The sequence below is a fragment of the Taurulus bubalis genome (genome assembly GCF_910589615.1).
Source record: "Taurulus bubalis genome assembly, chromosome: 16".
Classification (NCBI taxonomy): Eukaryota; Metazoa; Chordata; class Actinopteri; order Perciformes; family Cottidae; genus Taurulus; species Taurulus bubalis.
In genome coordinates this window covers 11,443,685-11,461,964 of record NC_136604.1, presented here as the reverse complement: position 1 = coordinate 11,461,964, position 18,280 = coordinate 11,443,685, and the positions used below count along the sequence as shown (strand labels likewise).

Below are 18,280 nucleotides of genomic sequence, written 5' to 3'. Positions count from 1 at the left end.
GTCATCAAATGTACATGTCCTGTCATTCATTGAGAGCTCTGGCAGAAGAGACATTCTGAACTTTCTCAATGCTTTCAAATACACTGAGCGAGTTCAGCTGTCGGGATAATGGAAGACATTAGTGGGCATTGAACTGAAAATAAAGCCACAAATAGGAACATGTGAAGACTCGAGATCACACCTTCAAACACAAGAAAACATAGAATTGTACTGTATGTCTGAGATAAATACTTGATGCCAGAAATCTAAATTTGTAACAATGGCCTAAACAAAGCAGCCTTAGATAAATCATAATGCAATCATGCCTCAAAATTTTGACATTTTAGGATTGGATTGGATCTTTGAAGGTTTTCTGGTAACAATGTCTGATAAATGTTGTGCTTGTTTTGCATGCACAACAATTGGGAGGAGTAAATGGTTTTCTCTTAATTTGCAGCCCTCTGTGGGCTAACTTCATGTAACAGACCAAGAAATAATATTCCACAGTTATGAGTTATGATTGCCTTTTGATATGATTGCGTGAACACTTTATTTTACAGATTCTGTCAAACATTGATTTCAAAGTGAAAGGTCAATGTTACTGATTCTAAGTTATACATGATAGTTTTAAAAGATAGTGGCATGTTTTATTTACGAGTAGTTTATCATACTGGAAAGTTGTTTAAACTAATCAAAAATACAAATACCTCTTTTTCTCCATCTAAACTACATACAAGTGAATATGCTTTATCTTTCCAAAGGAAAATGTACAATCAGCCCAATAGATGTGAATACTTAAAGTGTATATAGCAGCTGACCACATCATCCTAATGCATTTGCAAATGATTTTAGATTTGATATTAAAATAAAAGTTCATGCTGTCTTATATTCATGTTGCTCTGCATGTGTTTTACACCACAACCAAAGAGATACACATATGAATATGCAGTTTATTTATGTTGAATGATGTGTTTAAACAATTCAATTTTTCTGTTCCCAGCTTCACAAAAGTCTTGTTGTTTTACTAAAGGCAGCTAGTGTGACCATGACATCTCCAAGTGGAACAACTCCGCAAATTGGAAATATAAAACGTGATTTATCAGCTACATGTGCATTAAATCTCCCTGATAGCGAGGTTTCTTTATCTCGGCTGATAGCAGTTTACACAGGTTACATTTTGGTGCTTTGGTGACATAAGGTGCATATCAAGTGTTACTAACATGATCCTGAGCATGCATGCATTTGCTACATTGTTGAACAATAATGCACATGAATACAGCACAAATAAGACAATCGGTCCTTGTTATGGTCACTGCCGGATGAGTTTGTGCAATCGAAGCTGCATGTTAAGCAAAGTGTTCTCTAAAGTAGAAAAATGATTCTCCAGGATGTTTGCCATGTGCTCTCTTCCATTGATGGCGTCTCTTGTGTTGGCAAGATGCTCCTTCATACTGAAAGGGATGACAAACCATGTTTATTTCACACATTTACACATGACTTTGCATAAGATTCTATGAAATAAAAGTCTGTTGTTTCACATCTAATAGAGAGAAAGCACGGAGTTGCGTTAATTGGCGGCAGATGTTTTAGTGGCAGAGCCTCGTCTCAGCAGATGTTCAGCCAGATGACTGTTGAAAAATACTTGAAATGACTTAACTGTTCGTCTGGATGCTGTTTCCACTCTGTCTTCTTTGGCATTTAGGCAGCATTATGTTTAGACCAAACAAGTAACACTGATCCAAAGTTCCTGCCTCAGTAACAATGATTTAGGAATAATCCTACTTGGATCAGAATTAATTAATTTGTCTCTGTACAGTAGCTTTGTTTTGTGACTGGTCTCTGTAATATATATATATATATATATATATATATATATATATATATATATATATATATATATATATATATATATATATATATATATATATATATATATATATTCCTGTCTATCATTAAATAAGAAATCAGGGGTTCACATTATTTCCACTTCTTCTACATGTTATTACATTGTTGTACATTGTTATTTAATGAATTATAGGAATGTAGCCCCCTCCACAATAATTTGTAAACAATCTCTTAGGTTATTAAATTCGTCAAATAGTCCATGGATTTCCATTGCTCACCTTGTGAAGATTCCCTGCTCCTTTCCTTCTTTCCTTGTCTCCTCCAGAGATGCAAACTCCTTCTCCATGTTCTGCATAGTTTCTACTGCACTCAGGTGGTCTGAGTGGATGCCCTGGACCTCCTCTCTGGCTTGAAGTTCGTAGGAGACCCCTCCCTCCTCCACCCCGCTGGTGGTAGACACAGCCTGCAGGGCCGCCCTGTTCTGGAGGACAAGCAGGCGGGACCTGGCAAACTCCTTGGGTTCAGCTATGTTTTCCCAGCAGATTGCAGAGGATGGTGGTAACCAGAAGCGCTGGGTGCAGTTGACTGGTTTTCCTGGGGTCTCTGTTACAAAGGGACTGTCAGCAGGGAAGCTGTGGAGCAGGTGCAGAAGAGATGATCCAGAACCCCACTCCCTATCCTCAAGGTCTGGTTCCCCAGACTGCCGTTCAGGGGGTAAAGTAGGGAGAGGCCCTGCTGCCCCTGCACCCTCTGCTGGGAAACAGACCCCCAGCAGGAGGGAGCAGGACAGGCAGAGCACAGCCCTGCTCACTGCCCTCTGGAGCATCTCCAAACGGGCTGAAACATGAAGGCTAGATCAGAACTGTGGAGCTGTTTTCATGTTGACACGTGCACGCACATGCACACGCACGCACACGTAAAGTTGGAAAGGCCATTTGTTGGCATCATGACTGACCTAATCCACTACACATTTTGTTCCCATGTTGGTCTTTTCCTGTAACAAAGCTTGTTTTCACACAACAGCTTTCCTCTATCTGCAATTCCATACTATTTTTTGGTGCGTAGATGAGCCATGATATAAAACCTAATTCTAATAAACAAAAATATACGCACAATCCCATGCAGTTTCCAGACAGTCTGCATGTGGAGGGATGGAGATTTTGATGGGCCAGTAAACTTAAACTTATTATCATAACGTTAAGAATAACAGTGAGACTTTTAACTGGTATAAAACTGTCAATACAGGCACAATTACATTTTACCTTCAAAATAAAAGTATAAATCCTGTTACTTTTATTAAAAAGAACAAACACATGTTTCTTTCGGTACAGTAGTTTATACATTTCCAAAAAAGCTGAAGCAGAAACCTAGGTTATGTTTTAGTTCTTATAAATCCGGAGGCTTTACTCTCATTGCGTTAGCTTCATGGTTTGCCAGCAGTAGAAAGTTAGGAAGGGAAGCCTCACAGCTAATCCGAAACTCCTCATCACTGCAACATTTTTATCTCATAAAAAACATCCTTTTCCTCAAATACCTTGCATCATTTTCACTCATGTATTGTGTATGCAATTGTCTTACCTTGTAAAGAAACCACAGCAACGAAGCAGTCTGCGATGGCTGCGACGCTCCTCCGTCGCCTGAAGTGGTCGGAAAAAATGAGCCGTCGACTGCAGTCTGTCACAAGCGACGTGAATCACTATTTACTGGCCCGGTAACAGCAGAGTCAGAAGCGAAGATTTTCCGTCAGGGTCTGTGGAGTAATTGAAGGAAACTTGTAGTCTGACTTACAAGTGCGAACACCAGACAGACATGTTGGAAAGAGAAAGAGTCCGTTGTAGGAATTGTATGTAACTTATACTTAAACAAATTCAAATCAAGTTTCAATGCTGCAGGATTGCACTTATTTTGGTAAAGGGTTCATTTGCAGCTTTGTGTTCGTTTAAAGATCTCAAGTCAGTGAATCTGTGAATGAAGTAGGAGGTGTGATGCTCCTGGAATTTATGAGCCATTTTACAATGTCCTAAACGAGCCAGGCTTGAATGTTAAACATCTAAACATCCTGTAATCCTACATGTGTACTGAAACAGTTTGTCATCAGTTCAGATACATCGTGTTATCCTGCGGTTTTAAGAACCAACACAAAAGTTTTAAAATGAACGCAGAAGTTGGTCCCAAAGATTGATACTCAACAGCTGTGTTTGTTTAGTGAGTCTTTTGAATGAACAGGGAATGAATTCATGTAGCCTGAGGTTTACACCCTGACATAAGCAACAAGGAATGAGGGGCGAAAATTGGCCCAAACTATCAAAAGTGTTGTAATGTTAGGGGAGGAATGAAAACACACACACACACACACACACACACACACACACACACACACACACACACACACACACACACACACACACACACACACACACACACACACACACAGATTGAGATTATTGGATAAACCACTATACACAAGTTTTGTAACTTCAAGAATGGGAAGGTAAAATGCAGATCACCCTGGATGGTGATGATTTTCAAACCGTTTGGAGAACAGCGACACGAAATTTCCCCTTGGGGATTAATAAAGTATATATTCATTCATTCATTAATACACATATTCATTCCAATAAAAAAAATCTGAGGAGGAAGAATTTTTACAACCCAGCAACAAACAAAAACAACTTGTCTTGAGGGGATTGTAAGTGGACATAGCTTCGCTTTAAGAGCTCACAAGACATACAGGTTGGTAATATTATACTGATCGACTGCACAGAACCAAGTAATCCTACAGTGACATCTAGTGGCAAACAGTGGAAATCGCTGCTTTATTGATGTATCACTGTATCCATCCCTCCATCATCAATCAATAAAACACTATTCGGAGTCCCAGTAGGACATTTTACACAGTAATTCATGACAATAGTCACTAACATTTGAATAATCACGTGCATGTGTCGTCAGGCGTCACACACCATTTAATCCAGGACATAATCTTTGCACTGAATTCCATCACAGTACTTTAGATGCTGTGGGTTAGGGTTAGGTGTGGGCCCCTCGCCGACACGGCGAGGGGCGGGGAGAGGGGATCACCGCGGAGCTCCTCCCTCCTCTAGGCTGCCGTCACCGGGGCTGCTGGACCGGAGCGACTCGGCAGCACCAACAACCAGCCGCCGGCTGCTCCTGCGTGCTGAGTGAAGCCTCGGTGCAGCCAGGGAGACTGCCCCGCCGTCCTCTGCCCGTCAAGTCCCGCGGTCCACGGCTAACGACATGGCCTCCGAGGGCATGGACGAGCGATCTCCGCTGCTGTCGGGTCCCAACTCTGAGAACGTGACCCCCACTGCTCCCACGTACCTGCAGGATTCAAGTCCCCGAGGTAAACACACGACATGTAGACACGGCCCCGCTGCCCGCATGCTGAATCATTCTTGGGCGTATCGGGTTTGTGCGTAAATAAAACTGCAAGACGAGGCGAGGGCAATCAATCCGCAGCTGAGGAAAAGGTGGAGCTTGCACTGTGAGAACTGGAGCAGTGGGTTAGAGAAGAGGGGCCTACAATAACAGCAAGCTTTGTTTTTACTGCAGACATGCTCTCAGCGAGACTCGATGGGGCCTGTAATGTTTTGGCTCTTCACCATAAGAAAAGGTAGCCCATGAGTCGTGATGTGAGGCCTCGTTGGAGGTGGGCTGTTGTCTTGTTGATTGACGGGGGAGAGATGACCCACTGCAGATGAAGGCAGCCAAGCAGCCTTTTGTCCCAGCTGCAAATCCACAAAGGGCCCAGATGTGTCCTTCTGGATGGGATCGAACCCCAAAGCATGCCAAAAATGTCACAATGTGTGACATTTAGCTTTCAGTTAGCTCATTTGCATGCAAAATAGACTGTAAACAACACATATTTGGCCTTGGATCAGTTTGAATATATTCTTTTATCTTCAATACAGTACAATACATGTGCTTGAACAGCCAGGAAACTGACACAGTGTCCACATTTTGCTTAGTAAACAGCTGAATGTAGGTTACAGCACCGTGATTTATGCAGGGCTGAATGACCCAGGCAATTACTGCTCATAAATCCAGTCCACTCAGTTTGAGAGCTGCTGGGAGGACTGGCTTTTGCACTGAATGTAGTCTGATTCTGAATTTATGTAGCAGAAGATCAAATCCCATTTGGAAGTTGGAGACATACACAAAGACACATGCTATTTCTTTTGGCTGGAGGCATTACTAAATATAAAACCCCCCAAAAGTTCCCTCTTACTGTTTTTACAAAAACATCCAGATCAGACTCTCATATCAACGGATTATGTTTTGTAGCAAAGCAAATTTAGCTTCAGACACTGTGCACTGTGTTCCCCCTAATTGTACCTTTTTGTTGTGGGCTTTCTTTGACATGTCATTACTCTGTTTGTTCTGCTGCAAATGAATGGCTTCATTGACCACGTAATGCTCTTTCAGAGAATTTCAGGACAAACGGATAATATCAAGCACAACAGTGTTGGAAAAAAAAAAAAAAAAGAATATTTTGTTGTTCTGACGCACTCTAATCTTGCAGAGTTCATATTTCACCACCGGATTATTCATAAAGACTTTAATGCTGGAATCTAATAACCTGTGAACTGACAGCCTGTTTCCATGTCTCAGCACTGGCTTAGTAAAAGCTGAAATGAATGTCAGAAGATTTGATGGCCCAGTTTCTCCTCCCTCCCTCTCTGTAGTCTGGATTATGGCTAATTCCGGTTTCTCTGTGTTTGTTAAATCATCTATCTGCCAATTTGCTAAATGGAATAATCAGAGTCAAAGAAGCCAACACTTAGATGGTATTTTGACTAATAATCTGCTCCATGTAGGAAACTGAGTGAGTGTGAGCTGTTATTAGGATTGAGTAAATTATGTTATTATGTGAAAGTGACATGTTCCTTCATCACAGTCAACGGGCACTGTAGTTTACTTTGAGTCAAGAGGTGTGCCATGTCATATTGTACAAGGAACGACTGGTAAAATGCGAATATGAAAATATTTCAATATTTTGGTATATTTGTCTACTATAATTACATGATTAGCAGCGACACACACGGCTGAAAGCAGCGTTGCTGTTGGCTCAGCACTGTGGTTGAGTTTCCTCTAAATAAGGAAGCAACTTCAGTGGTGTGAGAGTGGTTTGAAAACCTTCAGCAGACAAAGGTCCACATACGCCGTCATTTAGTAACTGAATTGCCAACGAGACAAGACGCAGCATGTTCTGAGTTAGCTCAAGTGGCAACGATTGGTTGATCATCACCATCACTGTATGTCTGCTCAATGGTAATCAAAGCTACATCATGCCAAAAAAGGGTGATTGCAAAAAATATTTAGGTAAGTATTATGACATTATTTTAAGGCCGTATCCTTCACCCCTACACTGGAGCTCCAAATGTGTATTTGTATCAGCAACTGGTAATAGTCCTCAACAAATAAACTATTTACTCCCATTTGAGTCCGTGGCCTGTTAAAGAGTCACCTCTTTAGCAGGCGCTAATGGGCCAAGTGAGACAGAAAATACAGAGACAAAATCATTCTTTATTTAAAAAAATCTTTTCATGGGTTTTGTTGACGATAACATAAATACAGAGCCTTGCCCTTTCACCTTTTTTTTAAAGAGAGTTTTTATTTCATGTCGCATAAGGAACAGGAAGCAGAATACAAATAATAGAAAACATCCCCGAGCAGCTTGTGTCCAACAGTAGCTTTCCAGCCGTTCTTCAACACAAACCACACGTCACGTAACCACTGATGGCCCCAGCTAGGCAGGGCGTGATGGTGGCTGCATGTTGTTGTGCTCCTGGGCGTTGTAGTAGAGCGTCCTCTCGTCTTACCTCTGGCTCCGAGGACAGCCGGTGAAAACCTATAGCCGCCCTATTCAGTTTCAGACATGCATTAGGACAACTTCCCAGCAGAGAGGCGAGTAGAAACAGGCCTCTCCTGAGATTGAGACCTTGTGGTGGATTACAGAGACAGGGGATGACTCTGTTGAGGATTTTATTTCATACATTTTGGATTAACTCGACTAAATAGAAATGATTCACTGTGTTGCCCGTCCACAGTAGGAGTGTCTAGTCTTTGGCATACTCTGGTTGTATTTCTAGCCACGTTTGCCCAATTGTAGACGGGGTGTTTCATCATTTCCCTGTGGTGTCAACTGTCCAGTGTCTCTGAATCTCATAGCCAAGCACGTTTACCTCTTGCCTCGTCCCATTATCTCATTCAGAGTGAAGGAAGTTGGTAATTGGTCAGATTAGATGCCTCCTATGTGTTTGGTCAGTCGACTTGGATCAGGTTTAACGTAGACTTGAAAATAGCACAAGAGATGTACTGTATTGCGGTTGATGGTCATTTGTTTATGGCCACATCAAATTATTATTACATTAATCGACCATTGATTGACCGATTGAATAATTTTCTCAGTTAATTCAATACATTTCTGGTCTTTAAGATGGCAGAAAATACAATTTAGTATAACTGCAGACACACAAATGACATATGACTTTGCTTATAATTTTAAATGTAATTATTTTGTATTTCTTTATTTCGAAAATTTGCTGTAAAATGGTCAGATATTTTTTCAGCCATAAATTACAACATCAAATCTCTAAATTCGTTGAAGGTTGAATTAAATGTTTGACTGGAGCTTTAAGTATGACACAGATTGTAAAGTAAGCTTGACTACTACAATTGTAGTTGTAAACATAGTCACTGGTGCAAAGCTATGGATTAAATGCATTTAAAGAGTAAAACACATGGAATGTAGACTAATAACATAGGTTAATGTGGGATTAAACGCTGCAGAGTTCATTTGACTGGCAACTGTAGTTGGATCACAGTAGTTCTTTCAGACATTAAGAGAAATTTTTTTTAAAGTCTGGCCATTTAGTTAGGTTGATTACACTTGTTTATAAAACACTAATTAGTGGCCTGTTTTTTCTTCCTTACTCACCCAAAGTATTTAGGCGCTTATTAGCCTCGTTAGCAGAGATATTTTAATAGCTGCCCGTCCAATTGATCTACCAAGCGAACAAGTCTTCAACCCTCTATGTCCCAAATAAATGGGTATGGGTCGGACATCTTTCTTGTTTCATGTTTCTTTAAAGTCACAAAGAGTTGGATTCTATCGGACATGAATTATTTATTTCTATCCACGTATTTATGAATGAATTGTGTGACATTTTACTGATATTTGTCTGCGATCACGTTGGGATCTAAAAGAGCCCTTTGTTTCTTTCTTGAACACACAGAGTGGTGCTCGGCTCCTGATAAAGAGAGAGGAGTCACATGTTGAGCAATCAGAGTTGTAAACAGGCTGTCATGGGTTTGCATACAGTATGCACAGCAGTGTTTCCAGGCTGGTTTAATAGTTACTAAGAGAGACATAACTGAATAAATTGTATGTTATATGCCTTTTTGAGTTAGTCCTGAAAATGATTCCTATTGGTAAGAATTGTGATTGTTAGTTGTTTCTTTTTGCCTTGCATATTGTTGTGGGCTGCTTAATATACAATTAGGGCTGCAACTAAAGATTATCATCATCCGTTAATATGCTTATTATAAAATTCCACTTACTTGATCTCATTCCACAGCTTTCAGCTGCATTGTGTGGCTTTTATTAACCAATGACATTTTGTCAATAAATTCGATTTCTAATGTGATGTCTAAAATCTTAAGGTTCCTGTTGATTTGGTCCTTTTTAATGTCTGAGGTTTTATTGACGCATGCTGTTAACAGCTGGCCGTATTGTGTGCTTTGCCCTCCTCCTCTTTTCAAAGCCGAACTACCTCCTCCCTACACAGCCATCGCGAGCCCCGATGCTGGCGGAGTGCCCGTCATCAACTGCCGCGTTTGTCAGTCGCTCATAAATCTGGATGGAAAGCTGCATCAGCACGTGGTCAAGTGCACAGTCTGCAATGAAGCTACGGTAGGTGGAGGCCATTGTTGAGCCGGTGACGGCTTTATTGATGATGTTTGGTGTGGAGTTGCCAAGTTGAGTGAAGGTATTTAGTCTTCAGATTTATTTATTTTTTATTTGAGCTGGTTATCACTCGTCTCGTTTTCAACAATCAATTCAACATTCATCTCTTTGGCACTAATTAAACATGCATTTTCTGTGTTATTGCGCAGCATCATTTTGCATGATAAAACATTTGTCGGCAATCAAGAGAAACCATTGGCTTTAAATGCCAATTCTTTGACTAGTTTTCGTCTTGGCAATGTCCACCTTTTAGAGCTGTACCAGATGTTGATGTGGATTTTGATATGTTGCCTTCCAGCCCATCAAAACCCCCCCAACAGGGAAGAAATACGTGAGGTGTCCCTGTAACTGCCTGCTCATCTGTAAAGACACGTCCAGAAGGATAGGATGTCCTCGACCAAACTGGTAGGTAGCAAGCAGACAAGTTCAGTCTGTGTGTTTTACTTCTTATATTAAGTCAAACAAAATGCCAATCAAGACCTTTCATGTCATCAACACTTTTATATTCCTGCCTTGGCTCGGTTGTATTTATTTATTGTCCATCTCTTTGTTCCTTCGACAGCAGACGGATAATCAACCTGAGCCCAGTGATGGTGATCCCAGAGGAGCAACCCGCCCAGCCGGCACTGCCCATCCAACCTGAGGGGATGCGGGTGGTCTGCGGTCACTGTGGCAACACCTTTCTCGTGCGTAAACCCACCAAGACGATTAAAATCTAAACCAATCGCAACCAGTTGTTCATGCATACGTGTGTTGCTGAGCTGCTGTTGGTACATGTATATGGACAATATTGATAGTCAAACCACATTTAGTGATATACACAGAGGATTTTCTACAGTATTATAGCATAGTTGCAAGTTCTTCTGGGTTGTATAGTTTATTCAAGTTAGTCCAAAGCGCACATAAGAGCTAATACAATCTTCCTCTCCTGTTGACTTTTTCTCTTTGTTGAAATGAAAATAGAATATTATGTTATAAATATGGTATTTAAACATGGTTTAAATACCATATTTTTTTTAAGGATCCGCGAGGTGTCTCATTGAAGGGAGACTGTGCAGAAGAGGTATCAAGTCAGTTTGACACAGACTAGCATGTCAAAATCAGTGGTATTATCCTCTTAACGTGTGCAAATTGTTGCTTGCGCCGGCTGTAGGGCAGTGAGGACGCCAAAACATCCCACCCAATGTCTGGCCTCCCCAGCGATGGCTCTCCCCCAGTACAACACGAGGTTGAGAAAGCTGGTCATACTGGTGGACATATTAACAACAGCCTAACCTGCTCCAGTTCAATCTGCGGCCTTATTTACACGGGTGATAATATGACTTTGTAGATGTCTGGCTTTGAAGGGCACTTCAGTTAAAGAGCAATTTGTATTTGATTTGTAAGAGTAAAAATACTGCTTTATATCAAGATGGTTTGGCCTCAATTCCTATTGAGTTTTTCATTCCTTCTCTCAAGCCAGATGTCAAAAGTCACGTATTAAACTTGTGTCAATACGACCTTAAATCAATCACTGCTTTTAACATCAAAACCCTGAATGAAACAATTGTATATTTGCAACCCTAACTAATATATCATAAGAGTAATCTTAGATGCTAATTTAGCCTACTTTTTCACATGTTCTCCAATACAGACTTAATAAATAGATTTACAACCTCCAAACTATCATAACTGATCATGTAAACTCATTCCCACTAGACCTTGTGTTGATTGTTCTAAAAGTACAGTCGGATAATAGTGTGTGTGTGTGTGTGTGTGTGTGTGTGTGTGTGTGTGTGTGTGTGTGTGTGTGTGTGTGTGTGTGTGTGTGTGTGTGTGTGTGGATGCTGCTGTAATGTGGCTAAACAGTGTTTCTTCTCTGTTTCTTCACAGTGGATGGAGCTTCGGTTTAACACGCTAGCCAAGTGTCCCCACTGCAAAAAAATGTGAGTCCATCACACCTCCTCACAAAGGTGGAAATGTTACTGTGGGTTTCCCTTTTTTAGCTCCAACTCATGTATACTTAGCTGATCACTTTCGGTTTTGGAGGATTTCTTTTTTACCATTGCAGGCAGCCAGTGGTTTTCATTTAATTTCTGTGTGGTTTGAAAATCATTTTGCAGACTCTTGAAACTTTCTTAAGTGTAAAAAACATCAATTGTGCATTAATTATTATCAAAGTTTCATAATCTTTCCCTGGTTTTACAGTTGAAGACTAATTTAAAGGTGCAATATATTGTATATTAATATAGCAGCAATCAACTATTTGCTACATACACAGATATGAAGCTGCTCTCCCATTCAAATTGCATAGTTTAAATGTAACTTTGTAACAAATATTGATGCAGACTTGGATGTCCTTAAAATGGTTAATTGTCATAAAAAGTCTAAATGTTTCCCATAGAATGGGCTTAAAATGCAGGATTATAGGTGTAGTCTTCAAACAAACAAAAAAGACATTCTATATTAGAGGAAGGAGAATGCTTTAAAAGACTGAAATCATTGACTTTCCACATCTGCATTGGCATCAATTCTCAGTCATGTTGGGCTGTGGTTTGGTATGAAATACGGTATAACAATGTTTGACTTTCAGCTCTTGTTGCTGGAGAGGTTTAGTTTGGCTTACTTTACGGTCGCCGAGCTCTGGAGGTCTGGACAGGTGATGCAGGCTAATCTAGACGTGTGACAGGAATTAGAGCCTGGCCTCAATACACGTTGTGGTAATAATGCAGGAGGGTCACAGAGTTGAGACATGTTTGGGGGCTTCAAAAGGTCTGAAAGTGATGATAGGGATTTTATCGACAGTGATGCTGAGACGACAGCCTTGTCTCAGAATAACAATCTGCTGTCTTTGCCTCTTACTCTGTCTCTTATTCCTGCATCTTTTTCTAAACTTCGTTGTCTGTCTCAATCTCTTTTGCCATCTTTCTTCATATTTAATTTCATATTTTGAAATCCCTCTCTTCTTTCCCTCTGTTTGTATCTACCTTTCTTTATCTCCAGTCGTAGTAGTTATTTGTGTCACGCACATACAAGTTCCCAAGTCATAAAATACATATCGCTGGAGTGTTGAAGCAACAAACCAAGTTTAAAAAAAAAACATGTGACAAAAATAGCTCTGCTACGGAAACTCAACTCAACAACAACATGAAGTCTTTTATGATAATCCAACCGTCAGGAGTGAAAGTGTAATAAAACATACAATGGACTTTGTTGCCTCTACTCTTCTGGGAGTCCATCAACCCAATAATTATGTTTGAAGTGAATGGTAGTAATAATAATAATAATAATAATAATTTGTTTTTCTTAGACTGTATTTCCCTATAAACTCTCTTTGCCCTTGCAACATAAGTCAAGACAAGGACAGATGAAGTACCATGGAGTTAGGATTTTACCATGATACTATAAGGAACCAATACTTTTTGGTACAGTAGCACTTTACAGAGGAAAGTCCCCCTCTGTTTGCTTCATTACTTCTTGTTTTGCAAGTGATATTCCGCCCTTAAATCTTTAAATATATAATAAATAAAGGTCTGCTCCATGTATGGTCACAGGCCAAATGAATGAGATGGTCAGGTGGCACAATTGTGAACATTGAGTTGAACAAAGACAAAACGTAAAAGCAGCAGAAGGAGTAAGAGAAGGTAAGACATCAGGTGATCGGGCTCCCCTTAAGCCATCTGAATACCAACAATTCCTTAAGAATGCTTGAGTCCCGTCACATGAGAGGCATGTGAGAGCAGAGAGGGGGAGGAAAGTAAAGAAATGGTGAAGCCAAAAAGAAACAAAGAAAATGATGCCAGCCTTGTGCTGAGGAGCGGTCAACGTGTGCTTGTACTGTGATGCAGTCTGGATGTTGGGACATGTGCTGCCCATGTGACTTTCCTCCGGCGCTTAATGTACTGTAAAAGAGGAAGAGAGAGATTTTTGGCTGCTAGAAAGTGAGATCACTGGGAAAATGGGAGGGAATCACATCAGTCAGTATCATAATGAAACTATTTTAACTGCGACACAAAAGGTTTCAGATGCATTTTTTACAACCATAACACATACAAATATAACAAGATAGAAGATTGAAATCTTCTTTCTCACAGGACCAGGATTTAAGACAAACAAAACTTATGTATCTGAAATGTCTGACCGACCTTTGCTTCTCTCATTAATATCTTTCTACAGATCCTCTGTTGGCAGTGCGCTCCCAAGGAGGCGTTGCTGTGCTTATATAACTGTAGGAATGATCTGCATTTTCATTGGAGTGGGTTTAACGGTAAGTACGGTCTTTGTCTTGTTTGTGTTAATTGTTTTTATATAAGTAACTCTTTCAAAACAGAAGTTGCAAAGCGCGTCACAATGAAGGGGTATCAAAGTTATTACAATTCATCCTGAGAGGAATATGAATGGATGGATATTTGACTCAAATGAAGTACAGGGTGGTGCTAAATGAAAAGTCAGGGGATCAGAAAGGTCGGTAGCTTTCAGAAAGGTCGGTAGCTTTCATCTTCTGAGGAACACAGAGCTCCTTTTAATATTTCATGCATGTTGAGATATTGAAGTCTGGACCAAAGTGGAAGACCAACCGACGAGCAGAAATGTTCACTCACACAGCCGAGATCTGGACATCTCTAAATTACTTATCAGTGTTGTGATCAGATGATCACAACACTTGAGAAATGTGCTTTACAGTGTACGTAGATTATGAAAAAGAAGATGAAGTAGATGTCTGACTGGACACTGACATACCGTAATTGTATTAATCGCTCTCCTGCAAGATAAAATGGTAATAATAATAATAACTTTATTTATATAGCACCTTTTTTTTTAAAACAAAGTTTACAAAGTGCTCTACAGAGAAGCAAAGCATAGTCATACATAACGCCAATACCGGTAAACAAAAAAGGACCATACCATAAAGGCAATGAATACAACAAAACCAAACAACCAAAAAGAGCAAATGGAATAGAAAACAAACAAATAAATAAATAAGATACACAAACAAAAACAGGTAAAGAAAATAACTGTATAAAAGGACATCAAATGATGACATCACTTAAAAGCAATTCTATAAAAATGGGTTTTATGAAGTGATTTAAAAGAAGTTATATTTTCTGCAGAGAAGGTTATATTCTTGGTGTTGATTTTTCACCCACCTTCTCTTCTTCTTCTCTGTATTAACAGGTTGGGACTCGTGACTTCGCCAATCGTTACAACGCCACCTACGTGTCCTGGGCGTTCGCCTACCTGCTGGGTCTCATCTGTCTGATACGAGCCTGCTACTGGGGCGCTATCAAAGTCAGCTACCCGGAGAACAGCTTTGCCTAGAGCGGACTTGGCATGGCTGGAAAAACAAACCCCACTTTGAGTTGTTTTTTTTCATTCAGATTTCAAAGCGGTCATGTTCAGAGCGTCTGGCCAGGAGTGTGTTGGAGAGGTGTTGCGTGTGTTTGGAGAGGTGTATGTTGGAGATGTATCTTGAATCTTGTTATTTTTGTCTGGAAGGTTTTGGAGTTTTGACTCGCTGAACAAGCCGAATGTCTGTCAATCAGTCCTCCTACTCGTCCACAAGGACTCAAATCCAGAATAAATTTGAAACATTTAGATTTTTCTTTACGAATGACAACATAATGTTAAAAAAAAAAAAAGATAGTTGAGCAAACTGGTTGGATTTGGTCTTTTTGGACCTTTTTTATTTTGTTGTTGAGCGCTTGATTTCTTTTGTTACTGACCAGTCCAAAATGAGACAACCTCCTACGAACCGTTTGCCCATTGCACTACGATTATATGCAATTGTATGTGTTGTTTTGCTGCTAGTTAAACTCCAGCTGCAGAAAGCTGCATACCCATATTGTATTGTAACCTTTTATCTTGCCTGTGTGTACTGACATAGTATTGCTATATGATTTTAACTCTCTAAATTATCAGTTTAAAAAAAACAAATCTTGAATGCCCACTTGTGCCAACTTTGCTAAAAGATCAACAGGAGCTTGTTTTTAAAAAAATATGAAAGTGTTCATTTTTGGTGCCATGCAGCTTTTAACTCCAGCAATAACCTTTTTATTTGAGTTATTTTGAACCGTTCCTCCCTTTTTAGTTTTTCACTGCACTTCTGTTGCCTTCTCAATGTTGGAATATGATCCCAGAACATGGTGATTTATGTTTGCATGTGGATTATTTATTTTTTGTCTTCGCGCCGTCTGCCTGTGAGTTAGAATGTAAACCCTCCTCTTCCTCCCTCCGCTTATAATCGCCGCTCTGTGACCTGTGGTGACCTCTGGGCTAGCATCGCTATAGGCTAACTCAGCTTCCTGTCTCTTCACCTTGATCCGTGGGCGCAGCTCAAACTTCTAACCTTGTTTTGAATGTGATGATGAGGATGTTGAGGATGTTGATGATGGTGATGATGAAGTAAACACAATGTTAAAAAAAGAACTCTTTGTACATAGTTCAAATTCAGTACTTGGAAAACTGTAGTGCGAGGTGAAAGCAGAAGATGGCTCGTGGGTCTTTTTAAAAATGATAATTTATCAATAAAATGCAAAAACTGCCTGCATTGTACAGATTGCTCATTGGCTGTGACGTTTCAGACAAATCATTTAAAGACATGCCTGCATACAAGATTCAAACAAAAGGGATGTACCTGTAATTTAGAGATATTTATATTTCAGGTTACTTCATGCTTCCACTTCACTACATCTCACAGGGAAATATGGTACTTTATACTCTACTACATTTAATTGACAGACTATAGATTAAACCTTCCAACAATACAAGTACAATTAAAATGTTGCTGACACAATTGTGTCATTGATGATAATTCAATATTAAAAATGATATCTCAACAAAATATAGTTTGAAAGGCCGACAATTTCCCCAAAGAGTACTTCTTCTTGCAGATATATACGATGTAGATTATTTTTATATCGATGTATTATACACTTATTCAATAGGGGACTATTAATAATTCCTCCACTCTTGTTAGGACCAAATACATACAAATACAACATATTAAAAAAACTGATTGCTGACGAGTCCAACGCTATCATAATGTTCTCTTAATAATAAAATACCTGCAGCGAGAGGAACATTTTGGCCTGGGTTTAAAAGGCTTTATAACTAGCTTTGTTTCTTCAGATGTGTATCATTACGCTAAATTGATCACAATGTTACAAACCAAAATGTAACATTTTATAGAATGCATAGCCCTTTTTACGATCATGTCTCCAGGTCAAAAGAAATGCAGACCAAACATAGTTTTTAATTATTTACACGTTTTAAATATGTGACGGCATTGTTTCCTATCATAGCTTAATTTAAATATCAATAAACCAAGTTCAACATGTGCTGTGTGCTCCTGATTGTACATTTCCCCACTTATGTTGACATATGGACTTCTTCTCTGGACTGTGTGGACACGTACAAGCTGTTGATCATCAAATTATATCTTCATTCTGATTGGTAGATAGTGTTTGTAGGTAATCGGGTATTAACTGAATTTCAACTAATTAGCCAGAGGAATTGATAACGCCTGTGTGGGAGAAAATTGTTTTATTTAGTTGTCTTGCAGATTTACTTATTTGATGTGATTACTTAGTCTATGAAAGTAATGAGATTAATAATAAACCTGTTTTACAAAATATTTAGCTGACATAGTGACTCATATTTCCCGACCAATTGAAAAGCCAGAATGATTCTCAGTGGCCTATTCTTTCGTAGCTGCAGTACTAGTATGTGTCCACGTGGTGGTGCCATTGGCAAACATTTGCTAACGCACTTTAGTTAGCTGTGTTAAAAGCTTAGACTGTGTGATATGGTATGGTCTCATACCATAGATATCAGGATACACACAGAACGGAGCAGACCAACAATGACATGTAGTCAACTTTCTGTGACATTAAAATGCATGATTCTCACCATTATAATTTCAAGTGAAATCACCATTTTGACTCTGCAAACACACGACTAGATGATGTTTATGAGATATGGTGTTAGCAGACTAATAAACAAACAAATAATCAGAGGTAAACACATTATACACAACAATATATCGTCTTTATTTATGCTTATCTTACTGGACACATTAAATACAGAAACAACAGAATGATTTCTTAACGAGCTCGCCAGAGCTGCTACAATTGATACAAGTCTCTCTCTCTCTCGCTCTCTCTCTCTCTCTCTCTCTCTCTCTCTCTCCCTCTCCCTCTCCCTCTCCCTTCTCCTCCCCTCCCTCTCCCTCTCCCTCTCTCTCTCTCTCCCTCTCCCTCTCTCTCTCTCCCTCTCCCTCTCTCTCTCTTAAACACAAAAACACACACACACAGCTCGCTTCAGCTCTCATGATCTTCTCCGGGCTGCAGATGATGTCACTTCAAACACCGTGATGATGTCAGATCATCAGATGGGTCTCCGTCTGATGAGGTCATTGCTTTTAGGATGTCAGAGCATCGTCTAGGAGTGTAAACAAACACATACGTGTGGACTATTTCAGACTACCAC

General features: G+C 39.7%; 2 protein-coding genes across 2 annotated transcripts; one reads left to right on the top strand and one right to left on the bottom strand.

Annotated features, from left to right (window-relative positions):
- Positions 1 to 1,288: 1,288 nt before the first annotated feature.
- LOC306748474 (uncharacterized protein) lies at positions 1,289 to 2,655 on the bottom strand (the record flags this gene model as incomplete). Its single annotated transcript, XM_079231650.1, has 2 exons — positions 2,103 to 2,655; positions 1,289 to 1,430 (listed from the first exon to the last, which is right to left on the bottom strand). Exons 1-2 carry the CDS (start codon positions 2,648 to 2,650, stop codon positions 1,289 to 1,291), a joined length of 690 nt encoding a protein of 229 aa, XP_079087776.1. The 5' UTR covers positions 2,651 to 2,655.
- A 2,297-nt stretch (positions 2,656 to 4,952) lies between these two features.
- pip4p2 (phosphatidylinositol-4,5-bisphosphate 4-phosphatase 2) lies at positions 4,953 to 16,352 on the top strand. The gene is made up of 7 exons (XM_079231899.1): positions 4,953 to 5,188; positions 9,612 to 9,760; positions 10,113 to 10,219; positions 10,377 to 10,500; positions 11,687 to 11,739; positions 13,970 to 14,060; positions 14,969 to 16,352. Exons 1-7 carry the CDS (start codon positions 5,083 to 5,085, stop codon positions 15,110 to 15,112), a joined length of 774 nt encoding a protein of 257 aa, XP_079088025.1. The 5' UTR covers positions 4,953 to 5,082; the 3' UTR covers positions 15,113 to 16,352.
- Positions 16,353 to 18,280: the final 1,928 nt, after the last annotated feature.